Genomic DNA, 25422 nt, shown 5'->3' with positions numbered 1-25422 from the left:
CTGTCATAGCAACATAGCTTTTCTTACCGGCTCAGCAGCTTCATACGACAGGAACCAGTAATGCTTGGCTTTCCTTCTGTCCATAGAAATCTGGTGGGGTTCTTACACCGTTCAGCCCTTCAACTCTTGTATCTGCTACGAAGTTCCTCCTCTACCCCACTGGCTTGTGCTGCTGTCCTTCTCCCATGGAGGTCTGTTGTGTGATGTGACGGTCTTTGCACACTGGCCGTGACACAGGTCATCATCCAACTACCCTGTCTTCTCCTTTCTAAATACCGTATGTAGGTGTCTGAGGGAAGTGGGTTCTTGGGTCATTCCCTACGGGTACGGCTAAGTCTTCTGGACTTAAGTCATATGAGTAGCCTGAAAGAAATGGTCATACGTGGAGGAAGTGACATCCAGTATCGAGTAAACAATAACCTTCAGGCAATTTGGATCCAGGTAAGTAACTGCTACATGTCTCTCCTTGACACCTTTATGGTGAGGATAATTCTAGGATATCAGACCTTTGGAATGGTCCAGTTTCCAAATGCCTTCCTTATAGGTGTTTTGTAAATATACCAATATAAGGGTCTATTTAGAAGAAATGTGGCAAGGAGTGCAGACCAGACCTCTGGATTTATAGCAGAGTACAGGATGGGTATGTTTTTACTGCCTTCACAGCAGCTTAGTGTTTCCTAGTACATTGTAAGTGCTCAATAAATGTTCATTGCTGCTTTATCATTACTATTATTATTATTATTATTATTTAGAATTCAGTGTGAGAGGCTAGTGTGGAGATTTCTCAGTTGGGATAGAATATACTAAAAAAATACATATTTTTCATTGTAGAGATTTACCTTAAGGTTATAAATATATTGCCTGTAGTTAAAATGAGCAGTTAAGTCTTTCTGTAGCTTAATCTTAATATAGCAGTGTGACTTTAGTAATTGCTTTCAGTCTTAGAGGTCAGTAAATAGGGCTATTTATAATTAACTTGTTAGGGCGTTGTTTGAAATGCTTTGCCTACCCAGGGCCCACTCCAGTGGGCTAAACAGTTAGAAATTAGAACAGGAGGACTGCTGATAGATCATTCCTTTTATAATGTTGCTGAAGTTCTGATTATGTAAATTTGTGTATGTATTGTGTAAATTCTTAATTTTTTTTTTCATTTTATTTTTAAATATGAGGAGCTCCCCTACTTGAGTTGTAAGACTGATGTGGACACTCTTCATGACACCTAACATGGGTTTTCCTTTTCTTAATTATACTGCATGATCTTTAAGTAGTTCTTCCTGCTCCTGGGCAAATGTACGTTCTAAACATTTATACCGAATTGTGTTTGTTTTCTTGCAGTTGAACTGGCAATGATCATGGACCGTTTGTACGGTGGCGTCTGCTATGCCGGCATCGATACGGACCCAGAGCTGAAGTACCCCAAAGGGGCCGGCCGCGTGGCGTTCTCCAATCAGCAGAGTTACATTGCAGCCATCAGCGCCCGCTTTGTGCAGCTCCAACACAATGACATTGACAAACGGGTGAGCAGCCGCTTGGGGTATCATTGCTGCTGTGGGAAAGAAATGAAGTTTGTTTTCTGGGCCCCATGGGGAGAGAAGCACCTCGTGATCATAAGTGAGCAGCTCTACCTCACATGGTATCAGCCCATGAGTCCCTCCAGGCTGCCTGAAAAAGAGCATACCCATGGTATTTCAGGCGTTAATGAACCTTCTGTCTCACCCATCCCCAGGGTGATGTTACACTTATGAAAATAACCCTGCAGAATTTAGCTTACCCAACTGGAGCTGTTTAAAAGATGATGCCAACAGTGCATTAACAAAGGTTGCGAGCTGGTGACCTGTTTGACCCCTGTGGTGCTCTTAAAACAAGTAAGTTTGGACTCACATTTAATGTTAATGTTCAGGAGTATACATAAAATTTTGCAATTCTGATTTCTCTTAAAATTGCAAGGTCACACATGATAGCAATCACTGGAGCCGAAGTACTGCTGTCTCTTTGAGTCCCTCCAGTTCCCTGCCATCCTATTCATACGTAACACACATGCGCATGCGCTTCCTGCCCTCCTGCTCCGGGGCGTTGCCTGCCTGGCCACTGCAGGCATTCTGATTTGCTCCCTTTCATCTAGAGAGGGGACACATGACGGAGTTGTAGAGAGTTGGTGTGCTCAGTCGGTTTTGTGGACAGACATAGGTCTAAATCCCTGAAATCCCAGCCCTGCCACTCTTTGGAAGTTTGGGGAAATAGAAGGTGGTAGGAGGAGATAATCTGAGACCTATATTAATGGATTAATAGAACAAATAGGAGAATAGATCAGGTATTGAACACCTCCCTTTGCAATTATACAGTGGCTGTTAACACTTCCAGCAAAGGATGTTCTTGGGGCATACATTGGACTGGGATAAATAAAGTAGGAAATACGTTCTTTTTTTTTTTTTTTTTTTAAGATTTATTTATTGAAGAAAGAGAGTGAGAGAGAGAGAGTCTTAAGCAGACTCCGCACTGACTGCAAAGCCCGACATAGGGCTCAGTCTCAGGACCCTGAGATCAAGACCTGAGCCAAAACGAAGAGTTGGACGCTTAACCGGCCAGGCACCCCAAATATGTTCTAGTATGAAGTTTTACCTATACTCTCTATGGTCGACTTTGACTAATTTTGTGTAGCTGACTTAAATTTCTTAGAAGGTGAAAGCTTCAGTTGGTGGTGGATTTTTAAATATAGCAAGTTATATTTTTATTAAGACATATATCTGATCAAATTTCAAAAGTCAGTGCCTAAAATAAACAGTTGCTACGTTACTGGGCTCCTTAAAAGTAAGTAGTGGTGGTTTGTTTGTTTTTTGATTAAAATAAACAAAATAATTCTTTCTCAGAATTTTGGAACACTCTTTGAATTAATGGAGACTCGGAGGTGTGATAAAGATTCAACTCCATCTAGCTTTCAAGGACCCCCTACAGACTGTAAGCTCCGCAGAGATAGGCACGGTGTCTGTCTCATTCTCTGCTTCATTCCCGGTGCTTACCCATTGCTTGGTGTATAGTTACGGTAGTAAGTGCTCGATAAACCTCTGTTGAATTGACGAATGGTTATACTCGCAGGGTTTTCTTTACTGCTGCTGGCGCCAGCGGACTTGCTTGTGCCAGTGCTTTCGTGAGTCTGAAACACCAGATTTTTAGACACCAGACATTTAGACAGCTATGCACTCACCACTGCTGACCCCAGGTCATAAAATTAACCTGAGGAGCCTTAGATTCTCATCTGTGTGCTTTCTTTGTTCCTCTCTGAAGCCAGAACTAGTGACTGGACAGGAGGTGGTACTAGGGATGATAGAGAAGGCTCCCTTTCCCCATGCTTCTATCTTCCCTTTGCCCCCAGGCTAACAGCCTCCTGGCCTATTCCTTAATGGAGGGAAGTACACTTGGCCCAGGGAATATGGCGATCTTTGAGCACCTTTTAAAATCACAGTAAACTCAGATGCTGTTTGTTTTGTTGCCCACCCCTACTCCTTCCCCTGCTATACTCAGGCCCTCAGTGTTTCTTCCCACAAGACTTAGACCTAGGTAAAAAGGAGAGAGGTGGCTTTGATTTTGTGAGTATGATCATAGGCCATGCTTATGAAAATGGTTTGGAACATCAAACTTCTGAGGACTCGAGAAAGCCATTGCCTATTTTCTGCCTGCTGCATTTGGGTTAACTGTACCTTCCATCTTGCAGACTAGTCCTTGATAACATTTAGAGGAATAGCCAGTTGTAGTGGAAAGAGTATGGAGTTTAGAGCTAGAATAGATTTCAGTACTTTAAATCTCTGCTGCACTAGTCATTGGTGACCCCAAGTAAGTTAATTAATGCCAGGAGCCTTGGGTCCTCATCTGTAACTCCCTCCTGGGGATGGTCTGAAGAATAAATGGGATTTGAGGATTGAACAGCCAGAGCTGTATGACCTTTGGATAGATGTTTAGTAACTAGCATTTGATGGTTAACAGTATTCGTCTTGCTACAAATGCACTTAATACTGATGTTGTTAATATTATGTAGCTTGAATTTTATCAGTTGCTCGCTGAAGATGTAGTAAACAGACAGACTGGTCACACGGCTGGGTCTACATCTGGTCCTGTTCCCTGTGGGTTATACGACTTTGGGTAGATCACTTAAATGCTGAGCTTCAGTGTATGATGAAGGTGGTAGTAATAGCCCCATGGGAAACCTGGAAGAGGAGGTGGCATATACAACATAACACACCGTACATATGCGTAGTGGGACTGTTGCCATGGTCAAAAGAATGCCACCTCCATCCGCATGGTATCTAGAAGAGACCTGTCCATTCTGCAGTGCCCTGAGATGAGAACCATCTAAGGGAGAGAATTAGAAATCATTAAAAGTGGCACAGTCCTCCTCTCCTCTGCCTCCCAGCTCCATCTTCATGCTCTTGTTTGCCCTGCCCAATATGGAGACCATTTCCTTCATTATGAGAGATACAAGCCAGCTTCCGTCTGGAGATAGGCTGCTCCTTTTTCAGTGTTCTTCTGTGAACATTACACTCCCTTCCCCCAAACTGTTACTCTGTCCTCTTGTTTTCTTCTTAATTTGAATGTAGCCAACAGTACCTTATTTTTTTGACTCTGGCATTTTGAGCCTCTGTTAACTGCACCTTTCTTAGATGCTTTTTAAAGTTTATTTATTTTTCTCCGAAAGCGTAAGTTTGAGCTTTCCAGAGAGCCCCCATTATATATAAGCACATCAGTATCTCCTCAGGTAATGCTCTTTCTTGGGCGCTCTGTTCTTGATTGTCTACAGAGAATTTCTCATTAGGCACAACCTTCTTTCCTGAATAACCCCTCTAGATTTTTAGCAATAGTCTCATAGCTAAGATTTTAGAACTTGCTGTCCTAAAAGTCAGGAGCAGATATCTTCCTGTGCCCATAATCCCTTTCCCTTACTATTGCAAATTCCAAGATGCTACAGTCGTATTCTGCTTCCTTCTTATGTTAGCCTACAGTTGCCTTTAAACCAAGACCTTGACTATTTTAAATAGCATCAACCTTTATTACCATTCTGGTCAAAGGAACTTCCTTTGTTGTCTGCATCATTATGAATGCAGATATAGTGCAATCAGTCAACTAAAAACAAACTAACTAACCCTACAGATAGCATCTTACGGTCCATTTGCTTGCTGTTTGCAGCCCCATAACCCTTTCATTTTTGCCCCATATGGAGAGTAAAAGAGGGCCACCTGGAGAGCAGCAATGCCAGGAACCATGGAAGTTCTAGGACTCTTTGAGGGGTGTGCTCTCAGGTTGTACCTTTCCTAGGTAAACTGTGGGAGGTTACATGAAGAATTTCACTAATGTATTTCCTTTACCTCTTGTATCCAACCAACTTTTCTCAAAAAAGACATCTCTTTTGAGAATTTAAATATTTATGTATTTATTATTATTGTTGTTATTGCTGCTGTTTAGCTAAGTTTTTAGATGGAGTGGTCTATAGAGAAAACACAACCTTTATAGATTTGATTTCTTCTCATAGTCTTAGAGACTTTTTTGGTTTGCTTATGAATATAAAATAAGATATGTCAATATGCAACATCTGTGGGAGCTGTCGATTCTGTAGCTTTGGCACTTTTATGTCTCTGCTGTTCTTTCATTCATCCATAATGCCATCATCTTTAAGGAGGTGGCCTTTTTGTTTTTGTTTTGGTAACAGCATTATTTAGATATTATTCACATACCATACAGATCACCAATTTAAGCGTACAGGTCAACAGTTTTTAGCATATTTACATAGTTGTGCAGGCATCACCACAGTAAAATTTAGAACACAGGAAGAGGTACTGCATAGCCTTCAAGCCTGCACTAAGAGGGTGAACTGAACAATAACCCCCAGTGGGGAAGGGAGTGGGGACACTGCATTTATCCTACTTAGTTATTATAGGGAGGGGGTCCTCCTTATTTAACCTGTACTCTTTGAAGTCACAGGAACAAGGTAGCCCAGGCTGCGGAGACAAGCTTCTGACCCACACTATAACTGTAATTAGAGTCCCCCAAAAATATGTGACTTGTTGGAGTCGGCTGATAAATCCACACATCAACAAACTTCTTGTCATGGTCTGGCTAGCAATGGGAGGACTCATATGGTGCTTCCTTACAGAGCTGCCAGGATTTTGATTCTGCCACATGTGCCCAGAGGTCTGAATGGGAATGCTTGGCACATGGGTGGTGCTCAGTAAATGTGTAGAATAAATCAGGATGATAACAAGGACCGGAAGCAACCACAGAAGGCTGTCAAGGATACTGGAGTGAGTCACTCTCATCTCTCACCTGGATATCTAGAGGAGGTTCCCCACTGGTCTCCCCAGTTCAGCTTAGCCAATCGCCACTACATTCTTTACATAAAAACCAGAGTGACCTTTTAAAATCCTTTAAACCTTTTGGTTATGTTCTACTGTCATTAGGGTAAAGGTCAGAACCCTTAATAATACTGCCTACATGACCCTTCATGCACTATACACTTTTTTTGCCTTAGCTCTCTCTTCCTCACCTTGAGTCAGTCACAACTGGCCTTTTTCTCTCTTTTTCAAGGTCATTATACATACTGTTTCTTCTGCCTGCCTAATACCTACTTTTCCTTTGGGTCTCAGCTTAATTATATTTTTGGAATCCTTTCTTCAGTGGAGCTTACATCTCCGTCATAGATCATTGTTGTAATACCATCTACCATTCCTTTGTGGCCTTAAATATCTCTGTAATGAAATATTGCTTCATTTAATGTCCCATCTACTCTGTTAGACTTTACAATCCATGAGGGCAATGACTATCTTCATGTTAGCTACTGTATACTTAATACTTGACACATAGTGGACACATTAATTATTTGTTTTTAGATGAATAAATGAGTGAGTTATTGAATGAGTGATGACTCATTTGAGAGGTGGCTCAGATGGGAAGCACTTAGATAGCAACCTTTGGCATGTCCAGGGCACTTTGCACTACTTTCCTTTTCTACTTCATTAAGAGCACTCACTTTTATGGAGCACCTGGGTGGCTCAATCGGTTAAGCTTCTGACTCCTGATTTTGGCTCAGGTCATGATCTCAGGGTCATGGGAATGAGCTCCACACCGGGTTCCACGCTCAGCAGGGAGTCTACTTGAGATCCTCTCACTCTGCCCCTCCCCTTGTTCGCTCACTCACACACACATGCACGCTCTCTCTCTCTCTCAAATAAGTAAATCTTTAAAAAAAAAAAAAAAAAACTCCCTTAAGTAATAAAGAAATTTAGAATATCAGAAAATGTTCTTTGACATTAAAGCTGGACTTACTAAGCTTAGGTATGACGTTGGTCCAGCCTCCTTTATTGTGCAACAAATGAGAATCTAGGAGAGGTTTGGAGACTCAAGAAACCCATCAATTAAGAGCAGAGCTGCCTCTGCTCATGGGACTCCCTCCCAGAACCCTGAGCTCACCCAAGGTCTAATGTCTCTTCAACCCACTTCTTCCATGAAGTCCTTTTTTCCACAGACCTTAGATTTGGAACGTCTGAGTTAGATTATAGGTCCTTTTGTGGGTTTTATATATGTTTCAGTAGTTCATATAACTTCCCAAGTGAATGTAGTCTACACAGAGCAGAGCACATCTGGGGTTTGTTATCAAGAGTTTCTAATATGTTTATAGGTCATAACATTAGCAAAATGAGCTGGAAAATTTTCTATGCCTTTTTGCAGTTGTTTTGCTTTTGATTTTCACTTTCATGTTGTCTTCATATGAAACCTTTTACAAGTGAGTGTGAACCAGTGCAGCTCCACTGGATTATAGCATTTGATTGACGTGTTTGGCATTTTAAGTGCTATAATGACCCTTGTTATGGAACATTATTATTATAAATGACACAAATGGTGGGGAAAATAAAAAAATTTAAAAATGTTTTAAATGACACGAATACAATTTATGCTTGTTTTTACTTCCAAGGAAACATTATTAGCATCTTGAAATAAATACTTTAAAGGTTACATTATGCATATGTTATGGCTAATTGTCACTAATTATCAGCCAGTTGTCCCTGTGTTGACAATATTAAGGTTGGGTGATGCCCAGCACAGCAGTTCTTGGCGTCTTTCTTCCTTTTTCTTTTTTTAAGATTTTATTTATTTATTTGACAGAGAGAGACACAGTGAGAGAGGGAACACAAGCAGTGGGGAGTGGGAGAGGGAGAAGCAGGCCTCCCGCGGAGCAGGGAGCCCGATGTGGGGCTCAATCCCAGGACCCCGAGATCATGACCCTGAGCCGAAGGCAGACACTTAACAACTGAGCCACCCAGGTGCCCCTCTTGGCGTCTTTCACGTTAGCTACTGTATATTAATACTTGACACATAGTGGACACACATTAATTATTTGTGTTTAGATGAATAAATGAGTGAGTTGCCTCATTTATCTTCTGCCTTGGCACACACGAGGCATGTGATGCGCTCTCCCAGGTAACAGGTTCCCTAGAACACTAATAGGGTGGGGTATTTCTGGGGTATGGCCATCAGGATCTTAGAGGGAGTACACTCCATGCCCACTCCTGTCCTTACTACGCAGAGAACCATGGTGATAGTGAGTAAGTGTTCTGTTCTGGCTTGGGAACTGTGAGATCTGAGTCAACACTCCTAGCTCTTCTCCCAGTAATGTGACCTTGGACAATTTACCACCTTTTAGAAGTTTGATTTTATTGATTTTATTTTCCAGTAGTGGTAAGAGGACCAGTCTTTCTTATAGTTTGTGGTGCTGATAAACAATGACAGATGAAGAAGTGCTTTGGAAAGTTATTTGGCTGTGTAGATACTGATTTGTATTATTGCTGAGCCTGGCTTATTTAAATTGTGCGGTTGCCTAATCATGTACCAAAGCTAACTGTTGACTCTCTTTTTTTTTTCTTTTAAAGCACCTACTTAGTTCCACTAAGGATCTTTAATATAGAGACAATGAAATAGTTGAAGTTCACACACACACACACACACACACACACAATTAACATAGCTGCTAATCTGCCAACATGCTGTTTGGATGTTAGTCAAGATACACATAGAGACTCTTAAGTCCCTTTTATAGATGTAAACACCTAAATGCATTTTCCGTGTAAAGGATTGAAGAAAGAAAGAAGTCCTCTCCAGAAAGAAGTATTTTTACCAATATCTTTTCTCTGATAATGAAAAGATTTTGAACCTGAAGGTGAATAGGAAGTTAGGATTAAATTTTGCTTATAATCCATGAACAGCATTTCTGTGAAAAACTGGAACAGTTTAAAGTATTTAAGTACATTAAGGGCAAAAGAGGACACCTGTACTCATTCAGTCTTTTTTAATGGTATTTTTAGAAGTGACGCCAAATGAACACTTAGGACTTGAAAGCTCTGCTAAATTCAGTTTTCTTTATAACTCAAGGCTAGGTCACTCACATATGAAAGATTTTTATAGTGTAAAAAATGAGATCATTAGAAAAGAGGTAATCTTGGGGCGCCTGGGTGCTCAGTTGGTTGAGCGACTGCCTTCGGCTCAGGTCATGATCCTGGAGTCCCGGGATCGAGTCCCGCATCGGGCTCCCTGCTCGGCAGGGAATCTGCTTCTCCCTCTGACCCTCCTCCCTCTCATGCTCTGTCTCTCATTCTCTCTGTCTCAAATAAATAAATAAAAATCTTAAAAAAAAAAAAAAGGGAAAAGAAAAGAGGTAATCTTTTTACATGGCCATTTTCTACCCTTTTGTCTACTCTGTGTGGTCCTGAGAAAATTTATAAGGATAGAATCAGTTGAATCTCCTTTAGTCTAACAAAAGTATATTTGATTGATATGAACAATTTCTTTATAAAAATCTGAGCAGTCCCCCTCCCAAAACACAGCTATTGTTTACCACAACCTGGTCATGTTGTCTCCTAGAAAAAATTTTTTAAGATTTATTTATTTATTTTAGAGTGCATGGGAGAGGGGCAGAGAGAGAGGGAGAGAGAGAGAATCTCAAGCAAACTCCAAGCTGAGTGTGGAGCCTAATGTGGGACTCAGTACCACGACCCTGAGATCATGACCTGAGCTGAAATCAAGAGTCAGCCACTTACCCATCTGAGCCACCCAGGGCCCCTTCCTAGAAATTTGTAGGTTAGATGTTTATAACTTGAAATGCATCATGCAGCAGACATTGGTTAAAGTCTGCCAACTCAGCCCACAGAGACCTTTTTACTACTAGAAAGGATAATAGGCTAGAATCAGCCGATCTGGAGTTTAGTCCTCACTAAACCACTTCCTGTATAACTTCAAGGAAGGATAGGGGTGTGTGTGTGTGTTAATGAAAGCAATTTTAAAAACTTAAAGCACTCTGTCAGTATACATTGGTACTGAGAACACATTGATTTATATGAAACCATGACTAATATTTGAACTCTTCTGGAAGATACTCATTAGACAATCTAATTAGAATTTCACATGATAAAAGGGGTTAAATATGTCAGACAAGACAGGGGTAACATTGGTTGGTTATCTCAGTTTTTGAAACAGGAGAAGGAGCTCTCAGTAGGCAGGTCTGGCCTGCCTTGAAATCTGTCCCTAAAATTATTCCCCTAAACCACCAGGTCCTAAAATATTCTCTGTAAAATATGAGTCCCTTTTGATTTTAATATCTATTTTATTTTTTTAAAAAGTCTTTTTCTGAGTCAGATAAGTTTGGAAATGCTTTCTTGAAGAATGTTAAATAGGCAGGTTTATTCTAGGACTTCTTAGAATCTTTTATGTACCAATCTTCATTGTGAAGACCCAAGAAGGAGACAGTATGCAGCTTTTCACAAATTACTTTATCATGGAACTCTTCTGAATTTATCATATCTTGGGAATAATGTTCTAGGGAACCCACTTGAGAAAATACTCTGTTTTCAGTTTCTTCTTCATGCTCAAATTCAGAAGTTTAATATGTATATAGTGATGGTTTGGGGTTTTGTTGTTGTTTCAAATTTTTATTTAAATTCTAGTTAGTTACCATGTAGTGTAATATTGGTTTCAGGAGTAGAATTTAGTGATTCATCACTTACCTACAACACTCATTGCTCATCACAAGTGTGCTCCTTAATCCCCATCACCTATTAAGCCCATCCCCCACTCCTCCCCTCCAGCAACCCTCAGTTTGTTTCCTATTGTTTAGAGTCTCTTCCAGCTTATTTCCCTCTCTCCTTTTTTTCTTTTCCCCCTTCCCATATGTTCATCTATTTTGTTTCTTAAATTCCACATATGAGTCGAGTCATATGATATTTGCCTTTCTCTGACTGACTTATTTCACTTAGTGTAATACCCTCTAGTTCCATCCACGTTACTGCAGATGGCAAGATTTCATTCTTTTTGATGGCTGAATAATATTCCGTTGCGTATATATGCCACACCTTCTTTATCCATTCATCAGTTGATGGACATTTGGGCTCTTTCTATAGTTTGGCTATTGTTGATAATGCTGCTATAAACATCGGGGTGCATGTACCCCTTAGAATCTGTATTTTTTTATCCTCTGGATAAATACCTAGTGGTGCAATTACTGGGTTATAGGGTGGTTCTGTTTTTAATAAGTAATGATTGTTTTTCCTTTCCTTAATCCCTTTTCCCCAAGTGTGTCCTACCCATCATATATTTTCTTTTTTTTTCTTGTGCTGAAAAGGCAGATGAGAGCTACCCTCTTAATAGTTTTTAAGTGTACAATAGAGTATTGTTAACTATAAGCACAATGTTCTACAGCAGATCTTTAAAAGTTTTTCATCTTGCATAACTGAAAGCTGATACCCTTTGAACAGCACCTCCCTACTTTCCCCTGTCCCCAGCCCCTGGCAACCACAATTCTACTTCCTGATTTCTATGAATTTGACTACTTTAGATCAGTCATATCAATGGATGTGTCCAGTATTTTCTCTGTAAGCATCTTTGCCGTAGATATTTTTGCCACAAGCATTTTCACCACATAACTAATTGGCCATAAGGCAATTTGGCCCTAAAAGATAAATAACTGATTGGCAGTTTGGTTTCATCAGCTGGTTGAACATTTGGTTTCACTTCTCCATTGATGCAGTACTCCCGTTTTTATATTATATAAATCTTAGCCCTCCTAATGGTCTACACAGTGACACAGAGTTTTGAACTCACATTTCCCATAGAACTTTGGAATGTCTGTCAGTGGACATGTGACAACATGCCAAGAACAAACAATGGTGTAGAAGGCTTTCACAAAGCAATACAGTGCTCATTCACAAATGTGCATCCTAATATTTGGAAACTGATAGCCTGTCTTAATGAAGGAAAGAATTTCAGTGAAAAAAAGAAAAAGCATGATGCCAAATGAGATGAATCAACAAGCAAAAAAAAAAGGTTTTATACTCTGAACGAAAGACTTTGAAGACAAGTGCTTAGGTACAATACACAAAATAAAATCTTGTACAAAAAAAAATACTTGTACAGTATTGCCACATATTTACACTATACATTTTGAATGTTTTCAAATATTTTGTATTTCACAATAAAGTCACTTTAATTTTGTTACCATTTTCATGTTTCATTATGTCCTTTTTAATGAATGTTCCTCTTTAGTTTCTCGTGATTTTACTTTTTACAATAAAATTGCCTCATGGCCAATTAGTTATGCAACAAAAACGTTTTAGCAAAAATGCTTGGGGCGATGATGCTTATGGCACAAGATGGATTCATGCAGCATTTGTCCTTCTGTGTTTGACTTATTTCACTTGGTATAATGTCCTTAAGGTTCATCCGGTGTTGTTGTGGGTGTCAGGATCTCCTTTTTTAAAGACTGAATGATATCCCATTGTCTGTTGATATAGCACATTTTCTTTATCCATTAATTGGTCTGTGGACACTTAACGTTGCTTCCACATCTTGGCTGTTGTGAATAATGCTGCAGTGGACGTGGGCCTGATTCCGATTCTTTTGAATAAATAGCCAGAAGTGGGATTGCTGGGCATATATTTTCTGTCTACAGAGAGTTGGGGTGAGGCAGGGGAAGAACAATGGCATGGCCATGCTGGTGGTGGGACATTGAAGGTGTGTTTGAGATTTCCCTTGAGTATTTATAGTCCTTTGTCTTTTGATTACTTGAGATTATCTAGTGTCTCTAACATACCAGTCTCTATCTATGTAAGAAGGGAAATCAGTAGTTTTGATATCAATATACCACTGACAAATAACGTTCCCTTGACTGTTTTGTTTTAGCTGAACACAGAGGACCAGAGAGACTGCCTTTCAGTCAGCTAATTTGGGGCTTTCTGATACTTTTATTTAAGGAACATTGTGATAGCTAAGCCATAGCACTTAATATTGGCTTTGAATAGCATACTTCAGAATAACCCATTTTTTATTTAAGGAGATGTTATCCATTGCACCTTCCTTTGCAAGCACTTCAGGTACTTCACATATTTAATCTTTTTTTCTCTCTTCCCTAGAAACATGTTGGGCCTGAATTTTAGCTACAGACTATCAAAGGCTTTATATTTTTAGCCTGCATGAAGATTAATCTGACCCAGTAGCCACACGAACAGAAATGCTGATGACACTACACTTTGCCCTCAGCCACAGCTGCCATATATGCGATGACTCAGTAGCGAAGGGCGTGGGGGTTCTCAGACTAGTTCTGCCCCCAGCCTTAGCCTGGGGCTCCGACATCCCAGCCTTGATTCTGCCTCTGCTCTTGGCTCCTGCTGGGTCTGGCTTGAAAACTGCCAGCTGTAGCTAGAGCTATGTTTGATACGACCCTTTGAGAGGAAGCAGCACCCAGAAGTGAGTTCAAGTGTCGTCTGAACTAATCCTTCCAGGGCTTATTTTTGAAGCTCTGGGGCTCTCAGAGCCTTTGACAGAAATAGTTTTTTAAATACAGTTTGCGTCATCTAAAGAAAGCTGTCTTCTCTGAAGAGTATGGAACCTTTTTGTCTTGTCTCTCCTTCCTAGTCTTGACCTGACCTTTGATCTCTCCTGTCCTATTATCTCTTTTTATGTCTTTTCTCTTGGAATTGGGATAATTCTTAATATGAAGACTCTTTAGAATGATCAAATGTTGTTCTTTCCTGCTTATATTTGAGCATAGAGGCTGTTTGTGAAAATACTAATGGGAAAAGGATCACACCCATTTATCTAAGTAATTATCTCAGTAGGACATTCGAGTTGTTTTTTTTTTAAGATTTTTAATTTATTTTTTGACAGGGAGAGAGACAGCAAGAGAGGGGACACAAGCAGGGGGAGTAGGAAGGGGAGAGGCAGGCTTCCCACTGAGCAGGGATCCTGATGCAGGGCTCGATCCCAGGACCCTGAGATCATGACCTGAGTCGAAGGCAGACGCCCAAAGACTGAGCCCCCCAGGCGCCCCTAAGTTCTTTAACCCCAGAAGTCCAAAAGTATTAGTCAGTTAGCTGTTTGTTGGTGAGTTCTGATTCTCACTTGGAAAAGCTAGTGCACACCTCTCATGGGGTAGGAGAAACTGAGGCCTGCAAGACCGTGACATAGCCAGTGAATGGAAAGAACCAGGGCGCTCTGCATTTCTGCGTTCTGGGAGGGTGGTGATGCCATGGCATCAGTTATGCATTTCACAGATTTGTAATGATTTTCTTACCCTTTGTTCTCCACATGATACACTCTTCTGCTGCTAGAACATGATTTGGAGCTGGTTCATATCCTCACCCCCAACCCCATTCCCAAGCAGCATGGAAGAAAACTAGACTAGGCGGTGAATCTGTGGATTGCGTGGGATACTGTCAGCTGGTCCTCCTTTGTTTCGTGAAACAGAGCACTCGCAGATCTCTCCGCCCTCTAGAAACATACGGCAAAGGTGTCAACATAAGCACACATAAGCACGCTCTGAACTGTGGGAAAGGCACAAGGACGATTTTAAAACCTTTCTTCCCCTCACACTTGAGAATATGAGAAATAGTTAAGTCCCATCCTTTGAAAGGTAAAAAGAAAATTCAAACCATTTCCCGTATGATTTTTTTTAATCTACCCCAGATTGCTTCTAAAATTAATAACTGTGAATTTGCTATATCTGGAAGGTTGTGGATAACTTTGTTGCTAAGGAAAAGCCATTTTCACATCACTGCTTTAATTGCCTAGGCATCTGTCATCTGCTTTCTAAACAGCAGGATTCCAGCTCATGGTCCATTGAAAAACTAAAAATTTATGTCTAAACAATCTTTGTACTGGCTGCTGGTAGAGGACCTGCGTTAGCAACTGTAAAGACACCGTATTCGGTGGGAATGTTAATGAGGTTACTGTGGTTTTTAGGCGTGGATAGATGTACTCTGTGACACATGCCAAGGAGATTAGGAGCACATCATGTTTAAAAGCTTTAGTACACCAAATAAAATGGTTTTTCCAGGAAGCATGTTGTTCCAGATGATAAGAAATGGCCTACCTGACTTCTGAGCAAGCTTCTTCATTTATCCCTATTAAATTATACCTCTTGGCCTCTTTCTCCAATTTGTCCACTCTGACTCCATTATCTAAAATCTTTGCTTCTATTCAACTTCCAGCCCCTGGTGAGCATGCCTTACCTGCCTTGGGGTGGCTGGGTATCTGGCAGACTTAATTTGGTGGTTCCTGTCACCACGGGGCAGACTACAGCAGGGACCATTCTTTAGCTGTCCTTAATAGGACATTTAGCACATCATTCAAACTGAGCTGTAACCTTGACTAATGCCCCCCTTCTCTTTTCTATAACCTTTCAGGCCCAAGGAGAGGGAATTCTGGATCTGTGAATAGTTTATGTTCTCCCTAGGTATCTCCCCTCTGCCACCAAGAGCTGTTTGGTCATTGCTTTAATTACATTGGGAGGTCATTTTGTTGACTGATATAAAAAAAAAACTGGAGACAGAAATATTTTCTCTAGCTTGTTAAATACAAAACAGTGTCACATTGAGAACAGTTTGTTCAGGTATGGCTTTCTCTTTATATCATTCTAAATATATTATTCCCTTTATCCAGCTTACAGCTGCTTATCCACATCAGTCCTTCTTATCCTTAATGGGTATCACAGTTCAGCAATAAGTTCCACATATTTGTCAGCATCCTTGGGCATGGTCATCTCCTTTAGGTGTGTGGTATGAATCCAGATGTCTCTCTAGGAAGTTTTCATCTCCTGTACCTGCAAATCCCTTTAAAGCAGGTCTATTGCATGATATGACTGGCTTTTGCATAGCACTCTGTAGTATTTGGACTTTAATAATGGAAGTGTAGATCAGTAATATGATCCCAGTAGGTTAGTGTCTCCATGTGTTACAGTTTATTGATAACAGAGAAACCCATTTGTATTTTAATAGCTACATGTCTGTGTTTTGGGAAAAACAGAATTAACCTGGATAGTCAAGTAAAACATCACGTAACCGTAGATAGCATTAAGGTACGGCGAAAATTACAAATGGTTTGGGAGTGCCTTTAAGAAACTCTCAAGGGTGCCTGGGTGGCTCAGTTGGTTAGGCGTCTGACTCTTGATTTTGGCTCAGGTCATGATCTCAGGGTTGTGAGGTCGAGCCCCATGTCAGGCTCTGTGCTCGGCAGGGAGTCTGCTTGAGGATTTCTTTCCCTCTCCCTCTGACCCCTCCTCTCTCTCTTTCTATCCCTATCTCTCAAATCTTTAAAAAAGTAAATAAAATAAAATGGTTAATTTTTTATGACTCTAACCTCAATTAAAAAAATTAAGGGACGCTTGGGTGGCTCGGTCAGTTAAGCATCTGCCTTCAGTTCAGGTCATGATCCCAGGGTCCTGGGACCGAGCTGTGCGGGGTCCCTGCTCAGCGGGGAGTCTGCTTTTCCCTCCCCCTCCCCTCTGTTCCTGTTCTCTCTCTCTCTCACAACTAAATAAATAAATAAAATCTTTTAAAAAATTAAGCTCTAAAAAAAAAAAAAAGGCAGAGGAAAGAAAAGCCCATATAACCACAATACCTTGTTTACACCTGAAACAATATAGACCAGAGTGTCTCCTTTGTGTTAGACTTGAATCTCCTTACATGCTCTTTTTATATTTGTATGTGTTATAAATGGCTATTGTCTTTCTCTTCCAGCAGCTTTCTTTTGCTGAATGTGAATTCTGTTTGTTCAGACCACTTCTCTCTCCGATCTAGGCTTATCGAGGCTCAGATCTGGTTGCTGGAGCACCCTGAGTATAGGCATCTGCCTGGTGGTAGAAGCAAAGTGGTCTTCAGCTCATAGACTGGTGGTGGAAAAGCAGCTCCCTGGAGGCCCTGCATCTACCAGTAGTCCTCTAGCTTCAGGGCAGAGGGGGTCGTTCCACCATTTTGACTCTCTCCTGGCTTTCAGATGCAAGGAGATCAAGCCAAGTTGATACACTCCCATAAGCCAATAGCTCCATTCCCCCAGGAGTCCACAATCTCTGAAGACCACCTTCTTCTCTGGACCAGCCATTGTCCTGTCTTACTCCAGGACTCTGTCATCAAGTCGCTTGAAGCTCAGGAGAGATGCTGACCAAGGAAGGACTATAGATAGGAAATGCCAGAGGAGCGGCATGGAGTATTAAGCTCAAAGGAGGAAGGACTAGATCCCTGTGGGACTGAGTAGTTAAGGAAGGCTATGCCTTTTGATGAGGTTGCCATTCAATGGGTAAAGAACAATTCTCTTCAACAAATGGTGCTGGGGTAACTGGGTATCCACATGCAAAAGAATGAAGTTGGACCCCTGCCTCACACTATATACAACATTAATTAAAAACCTAAATACAGGAGCTAAAACCATAAGACTCTTGAAAGAAAACAGGTAAATCTTTATGACCTTGGGTTTGGTAGTGGATTCTTTTTTTTTTTTTTTAAGATTTTATTTATTTATTTGATAGAGCAAGACAGCACAAGTAGGGGGAACAGTAGAGGGAGAGGGAGAATCAGGCTTCCCGCTGAGCAGGGAGCCCGATGTGGGGCTCGATCCCAGGACCCCGGGATCATGACCCAAGCCGAAGGCAGACACTTAACCATCTGAGCCACCCAGGCGTCCCTTGATAGTGGATTCTTAGATATGACATCAAAAGGAGGAGCAACAAAAGAAAAAATAGATAAATTCGACTTCATCAAAATTAAACTTTTGTGCATCAAAGGACCTTGTCAACAAAGTAAAACAATTTAGAAAATATTTGCAAATCATATGTCTGATGGAAGTCTAGTATCTAGCATATATAAAGAACTCTTACAACTCAACAACAAAAAGAATTTAAAAGTGGGCAGGGGATTGTTCACTTCAAGAACAGCAATAGCCATTTATAATACATACAAATACGAAAAGAGCAATGAAGGAGATTCAAATTTAGCACAGAGAGACTTTTTGGTAATTTTTTTTTTAAGTTACTTATGTTTAAGGGCGCCTGGGCGGCTCAGTCAGTTAAGCGTCTGCCTCCAGCTCAGGTCATGATCCCAAGGTCCTGGGATTGAGCCCCACATCGTCGGGCTCCCTGCTCAGTGGGGAGTCTGCTTCTCCCTCCCCCTCTCCCTCTCCTTCTGTGCTTTCTCTCTCTCTCTCTCTCTCAAATAAATAATAAAATCTTTGAAAAAAAAGTTACTTATGTTTAGGTATAAAAATGATAATATAATAGAACATTAGTTTATGTGGGTTTTTCCCCCTCTAGTTTTTTTAAGAGCTTAAATTATTTTTTTTAATTGAGGTTAAAGTCATAAAAAATTAACCATTTTAAAGTGAACAATCCAGGGGTACCTGGATGGCTCAGTCATTAAGCATCTGCCTTCGGCTCAGGTCATGATCCCACGGTCCTGGGTCCAGCCCCACATCGGGCTCCCTGCTCCACAGGAAGCCTGTTCTCCCTCTCCCACTCCCACTGCTTGTGTTCTCTCTCTCGCTGTGTCTCTCTCTGTCAAAAATAAATAAATAAAATCTTTAAAATAAATAAAGTGAACAATCCAGAGCACTTAATACATTCATATTGAATAGACCTTTTTCCAAAGATCTACACGTGGCCAGCAAGCACATGAAAAATGCTCAATGTCATTAGTCAGTAGAGAAATGCAAATCAAGCCACAGTGAAATACCTCTTCACACCTACTAGGATGGCAGGTCACAAAATGGAAAGCAGCAAGTGTTGATGAGTATGTAGAGAAATTGGAACCCTGCGACTTTGCTCGTGGGAGTGTAAAATGGTACAGCCTCTATGGAAAATAATTTGGCAGTTCCTCAAATAAACCCAAAATTGCCATATGCAATTCTTGAGTATATACCTTATAGGTATATACTCAAAAGAATTGAAAACCGGTAATCAAACAAATATATGTACATATATGTTCATAGCAGCACCATTCACAATAGCCAAAAGGTGGAAACCACCCAGTGTCCATCAGTGAATGAATGGATAGACAAAATGTGTCTGTCTGTCTGTCTGTCTCTCTCTCTCTCTCACACACACACACACACACATATATAATGGAATATTATTCAGTCATAAAAAGGAATGAAATACTGCTGCAGGCTAGAGCGTGGATTGAACAACATAGGATGACGATAAGTGAAAGAAATCAGACACAAAAGGTCACATACTGAGATGCCGTTCATTTAGAATATCTAGACTAGCTAAATCCGTAGGGACAGAAGGCGGGCTGGCCATTAATGGGTTGGGGAGGGGGGATAACTTCTTAGTAGGTACAGGGTCTTCTTTGGGGGATGAAACTGTTTGGGGACCAGATAGAGGTGGTGGTTGTCCAGCGCTGTGAATGAATTAAATGGCACTGAATGGTCCCTTTAAAATTGTTAATTTTATGTTAAAAAGAAAAGAAAGACCTGGCCTCATTGGGTACATAAAACTGAGTGGGTTGAGCATTGAAGGTGGGAAGAAAGTGTAAGTAAAGGTGGGAGCCAGGTAGAGTGTGAGTTGGGGCCCCGCTGGGGAGCCTGGGGCAGATGGTGCAGCCTCTGGCTTGTGTCTGAGTCGTGGGAGACGGGGAGCACCCTGTCAGACTGAGGCAGCAGGGCTTACTGCTATGGGCAGCAGAGAATTGGAATGGCTTGCGACCAGGAGAGGAACACCACAGGAGTAGATGAGTGGAAATGTCAGCATGTTCATGGGAGAATGAGCCAGGGAAGACCTGGAGCTGGTGGTCAGTGTGGAGGTTGGCAGTGCTGGACACAGCCGGTCGAGCTGGGACGGCCTGGACTAGAGGGGACGCAGCAGGGATCTGAACCATGCTTCGTGCTTCGGCTGGGCCAGGCCCGTTCCTCGGCTTTATGCTCGTTGACTCATTTAATCCTCCTCGGAGCTCTGTCAAGTATGAATTCTTCTTCTCCCCCAGTGCACAGATGAGGACACAGGCTCAGAATGGCCTAGATTTGAACCCAGGCAGGCGACCCCAGAGCCACTACAGTTCTAGTTATGATGCAGAGATCAGTGCAAGAGATTTTTTTGAAGCCCATTCACTAACTTGTAAGGCTGAGGAGAGGGAAATTGGAAGAAAGGAACTAGAGCCAGAGTAAAGACCTTTACCCCTGGGTATCCAAAAGCTGATACAGGTCTTCTTGGGTGGGTCTTCCAAGCCAGAGTATCTGGCTGGCCGACGGTCCTGCGGACTGGAGTCATGGCTAGAGACAGAACTCCAGAGGAGGCCAGCAGAGGGGCCTTCCAAAGGCGGGGGGGGGGGCCCTAGGTAGGCCCCCTTTCGTGCTCCCCGCGTGCTGTTCCCCCTGCTTCCCCTCCCCTGTACCCTGCCTCAATGCCCTGCCAGGCCCTCCCGGCCACACCGAGGCAGTTTGAATCACCAGGCAGTTAGTTCCTGTCAAAAAGCCCTGGGTCCTTGTCTCTATAGCCACAGTGGTTGCCTTTCCCCAGAATGGCTCTGGAGGGCTGCGTGGGAAGGGGCCTGATCACAGACTTGCCACCTTGATGCTAATTTCTAACATTCGAGATGAAAACATGAATGATGTGAGGTTCTAGGAAGGGGACATGGGGAAAACTCTGGTAACTCTGTTCTTCCTGCTTTTGATTTCCACATACACAGCATTGCTTCGTTTCAATTATGAAATGCCCCCTGAAGGGCTGTGAGGAAAAGCTCTCCTCTAGTGAAGCTTCCAGTTATGGGGGGAGATTAAGGCAGTAAAGTCCAAAAAATAAGAAAGTCTCAATTATTATAATAGCTTAGCACTTCACTAGCCCCCTTGGCTTTCCCGTCTAGTCCTCTGGACAGGGCCCTGGGATGATAGACTTTTGGAAGCCTCGTCACTGAAACACGGAGACCCAGAGCCTCACTGTGGTATCACGTCTCCGCCTGTCTGGCCGGCCCCGTGACTCTTCCCCTCCGGCCTGGCTCGCGCCACGCCATTCCCCAGCTACGTGCCCTGCCTTGGCCTGCTTGCGGGCTTTGTCCCAGCTGGTTCCTCTCCCTGACCGCGCTCTCTCACCCCGCATGGCCAGGTGCTGCCTGGCCTTCAGGATTCCACTCAGGTGCTTTTACATACACCACCTCTCTTAATCCTCACCAGCACCCTTGGAGGCGGACATTGTTGTTCCCATTTTACAGATACGCAAATATGTGTGCACATCTGTGTATAAATTACATGCACTTTACAGACACACAGAGCGAACAGAAGCACAGAGGGAGGTTAAGAATTTGCCTGTGATCGCAGCACCTGTAAATGGAGCGATTCCAAAGCCCCGATTTGCACTTTGACTCACACCTTTGTCTGCCCGACACCCGTCGTTCAGCTATACTGTAAACCCTCAAAGGAAGAAACTGAGGAAGCCTTGCTAAGCATGTTTTCCTGTCTTTCCTCTTTGGGTCCAGGTGGAAGTGAAGCCATATGTGCTGGATGATCAGATGTGTGATGAGTGCCAGGGCACGCGCTGTGGTGGGAAGTTTGCCCCGTTCTTCTGTGCCAACGTCACCTGTCTGCAGTATTACTGCGAATACTGCTGGGCGAGCATACATTCCCGCGCCGGGCGGGAGTTCCACAAACCGCTGGTGAAGGAGGGAGGCGACCGCCCTCGGCACGTCCCGTTCCGCTGGAGCTGAGCCCAGGGCAGACCCAGCCACAAGTACTGGAGTAGATAACAAGGAGGGAAAAAGAGAGGGCACTGCCTCAGGGCTTACAGTGTTCTGGAAATCTGTGCATTCGTTCTCGATTTTTAAAGAAGAAATGGGTCTTTTTATTACTATTATTTACAGTCATATTACTGAACTCAGTGTCCAGTATAATGCAAAATTGCAGAGTGTATAACGGTACTGATTTGCACTTTGATTCACACCTTTGTCTGCTTGGTACCTTAATTTCTTACACCTGATTTGTCACTCGTAGACTGCCATTCTCATCAGCGGCCATCAGGTTGATGTCTGTGATTTTTTTTTGTTTGTTGTTGTTGTGTTGTTGTTGTTGTTGTTGTTGTTGTTCTGATTGTTTTTGAACTGGAGCATGCACTTATTTTCAGAAACTTAGAGAGTTGCCCCTAGGAGAAGACTTACCAAAGGTAATACTCGTGAGTAGGTGGCAGATGTAGCAAAAACTTCACAACAGTTCAGCGATCATTAGTTGGGGTCATTTAGAGTAAGGGTAACCCTTAATGAAAATAGGCCTTTAGTTTTCTATTTTGACATGTAAGGATACCTCATAAGCTGAATCTTTATTTTTCCTTCATGTTTGATTTTTGTTTTGCTGAGGATTTTGGTTAGATCTTTTAGTGTTATGTAAATTTATGCTGCAATAGCTTTTGCTGCTATTAAGATGGTATTATTAATACCATAATACTCTCTTCAGGCTAAGGTATCAATTTAAAGAAACCCAACAACACACGTTTGTGATTTAGGGATAGAATCAGCTGCCGAAAGGAGATCAGAATAGACAACAGAAAGCTTCAACGGAAGGTCACTATTTCTGACTGCATGTTTACTTAATCAGGTTGCTGCATGCAATAAATTTTATATCCAATGTCTAGTATAAAACCTTCCCACAATGCACAAATTAAGAATCTATATAAGCTATAAAATAACTGATTTTTTTAAAAGAGTTTTTTTTTCACTCAAAGAATTGGTAATTGACTGGAGGAAGGCATGCCTCAATAAATGGAATGCTTCTGAAATTAGGAAGAGCCCATAACAGAATGACCTATATTACAACCAATATAAAACCTAGGTGTAGGATATTCTTAAAGCAAATTTGTGGATGGTAGATGAAGTACTTTGCGGTGCTCTGTTATATATTGTGCAATTTATTTTATATAGTAAAGTGATTATGTCTAACTGTGATCAAACTTAACTGTTTAAAGCCTCTGTGTCAGACATTAACGAACTTGACAGTTCATAACTGGTATATTATTAACTAACACATGAGCTCTTAGTTACAATCTCCTAGTGCTTGCACCATTTACATAGCTTCAGACCTTGTCCAGAAAACCAAAGAGCTCATCTTAGCTTACAAACACTAGGAATATATACAGTATATAGAGATAAGTTGTCAGATTGACAAACTAGGCACATTTTAAGAAAGTTGCGTGGCGGTGATGCTAAAGAAATGTCTGTCCAAAACAAGATGGCCTGGGCAGGGCTGGTTGTCTGGGTGAGAAATTTAATTACTTAATTCCCTGGATTTATCCTGTAAAGCTTGAATAGAAATAAGACCTGCTAGAACTACCATGGACATTTTTTTAGCATTCACTCTTGGGCTGCAGATAGTAATATATAAACACACACAATGATTGTGAGACTATGTAAATCTTTTTTTTTTTTTTAATCTTCTTCCTATGTTTTGGAATTCTGGGGACAATCTGACTGGATATGACACTGCAGAATAGATTTAAGTCGCTGTGTTTTATGTGCTGTGATGTCCTTGTCCTGTCTCTTAAGTTAAGACTGCTTGTTTTTGTTTTGTTTTGTTTTGTTTTGTTTTGTTTCTCCAATGTTTAGTTGCAATTACCAGCTCTCAAACTATAGTTTGTTTTCAAAAAGGAAAAAACAAAATAGTTTTTTACTGGATTAAAAATGCTTATTAGACTTCTCCCCTTTTGAGGTTACCTCTGGGCTTTTTGGTAATAATTGCGTTTTTCCAGCCCAGCTGTGGTTTTCTGTTTGTTTTTTTTCTATGTTTGTGGTTTTTTTCATCTGTACAAGAAATTTTGTTATGCACTACTACTTTTTGTATTCTAGACAGTTTTCAAAAGTTGGCTGAAGATTTTTTTGTTTGTTTGTTTTTAAGGAAAAAGGCATGCTTTCTGACTGACATGATCTTTTGCAATACCTCAATTTTGAAATATAGGAAAGAAAATGATATTTTCTAAGTAAGTTTATTCAGAAAAATATATATTAATTTAATTCTGCAAGAAAAAATGATTTAACAGATGGGTAACTTTATTTTTTTCATGCTTATTTGTGTTTTTTGAAAATGAAGTTAGAGCTTTATAACTATAATATTAAAGATCATATCTAACCTACAGAAATCTACCTAATTATGTGAAAGAAGCAAAACTTTTTGAAGAAGCACCCCTCTTTCATGTACTAAAACAACACTGAGATTAAAAAAAAAAAAGCTGGAAGCTTGTACAGCGGGAAGCTGATGTGGAGGTGAAAACCATTGTCATGAAGAATAGGTTACAAAGAATAAACTCCCTTTGGTGCTGAAAGTTGTGGATAGATGGTGGAAACTACTTTCCCTTCATTTGTATATTTATAATCAAGCGTTGATTGTGCACGACTGACCAGGATTGTGAAAGAGTTCTTCTGTTTGTATTTTTTTAAAGAGAACTTTTTTAGTTTATTAAATTATAACATGTTCCCTTTTGTTTTGTAAATAAATGTGCCCCCAAGTTGTTAATGTTATATTAAAAGAGAGGGTCCTTCAAAAAAATTATTTTTTAAAACACAAGAGGTGTTCTGACCTGCAACTTGACTGGGAAGCCCCTGGGTATCACAGGTCCTGTTGTGGCCTTTCCTTGATGTGACACTTGAACTAGTCGATTTTTTGAAGGCTAAAACCTAACCTCGACTATTTGTTGTTATGTGCAATACTGTTTGTACTGTTTGTATAAAAAATAGAAAAAAAAAAAGAAAAGAAAAAAGGCATAAATCTTTATTGCAGATTTATTTTCATTGCAAACTTTAGACATTGTGATTCACTGAAATCATTTTTCTACTGTCAAATATGTACCTTTTCTTCATGCTGGTATTTTTTCAATAGTAATGTAGCCTTTGTACTGAGACAAATTTTCATTGTTATTTTTAGAAAGATTTTTTGCTAAGAAAAAAATTAAACATATTTACATATTTTTCATTTTATTTCGTATTTTCTTTAAGGAGTGCTTTCTCAATCATTAATAGAGTTGTTTCTGGGAGGGACTTTCATATCTGGTCAATGTCATAATATTATTTTGTATTTTTACTTGGAATAAATTAATTTTATGATGCTAATTCTTTAAAAGTTTATTTTTTTCATTTTCAGTTATTTTTGAAGCTAAAACCTTTG

At 40.9% G+C, this 25422-nt stretch overlaps 1 protein-coding gene across 4 annotated transcripts in view; it reads left to right on the top strand.

Moving 5' to 3' along the window:
• Positions 1-24149, top strand: part of CPEB3 (cytoplasmic polyadenylation element binding protein 3) — a 188748-nt gene extending 164599 nt beyond the window's left edge. For all 4 annotated transcript variants that reach the window (XM_035025066.1, XM_035025083.1, XM_035025076.1 and 1 more), the window contains 2 exons: positions 1336-1517; positions 21759-24149. In XM_035025066.1, coding sequence (XP_034880957.1) covers positions 1336-1517; positions 21759-21986 — 410 coding nt within the window. In that variant the 3' untranslated portion in view covers positions 21987-24149. The remainder of the gene's footprint in view (positions 1-1335; positions 1518-21758) is intronic.
• The last annotated feature ends 1273 nt before the right edge of the window (positions 24150-25422 follow it).

Source organism: Mirounga leonina, unplaced genomic scaffold, assembly GCF_011800145.1.
Source record: "Mirounga leonina isolate KUSES-001 unplaced genomic scaffold, KU_Mleo_1.0 Mir_114, whole genome shotgun sequence".
NCBI lineage: Eukaryota > Metazoa > Chordata > Mammalia > Carnivora > Phocidae > Mirounga > Mirounga leonina.
Note: the sequence above shows the minus strand (reverse complement) of the source record. Positions and strands in the feature narration are given on the sequence as shown.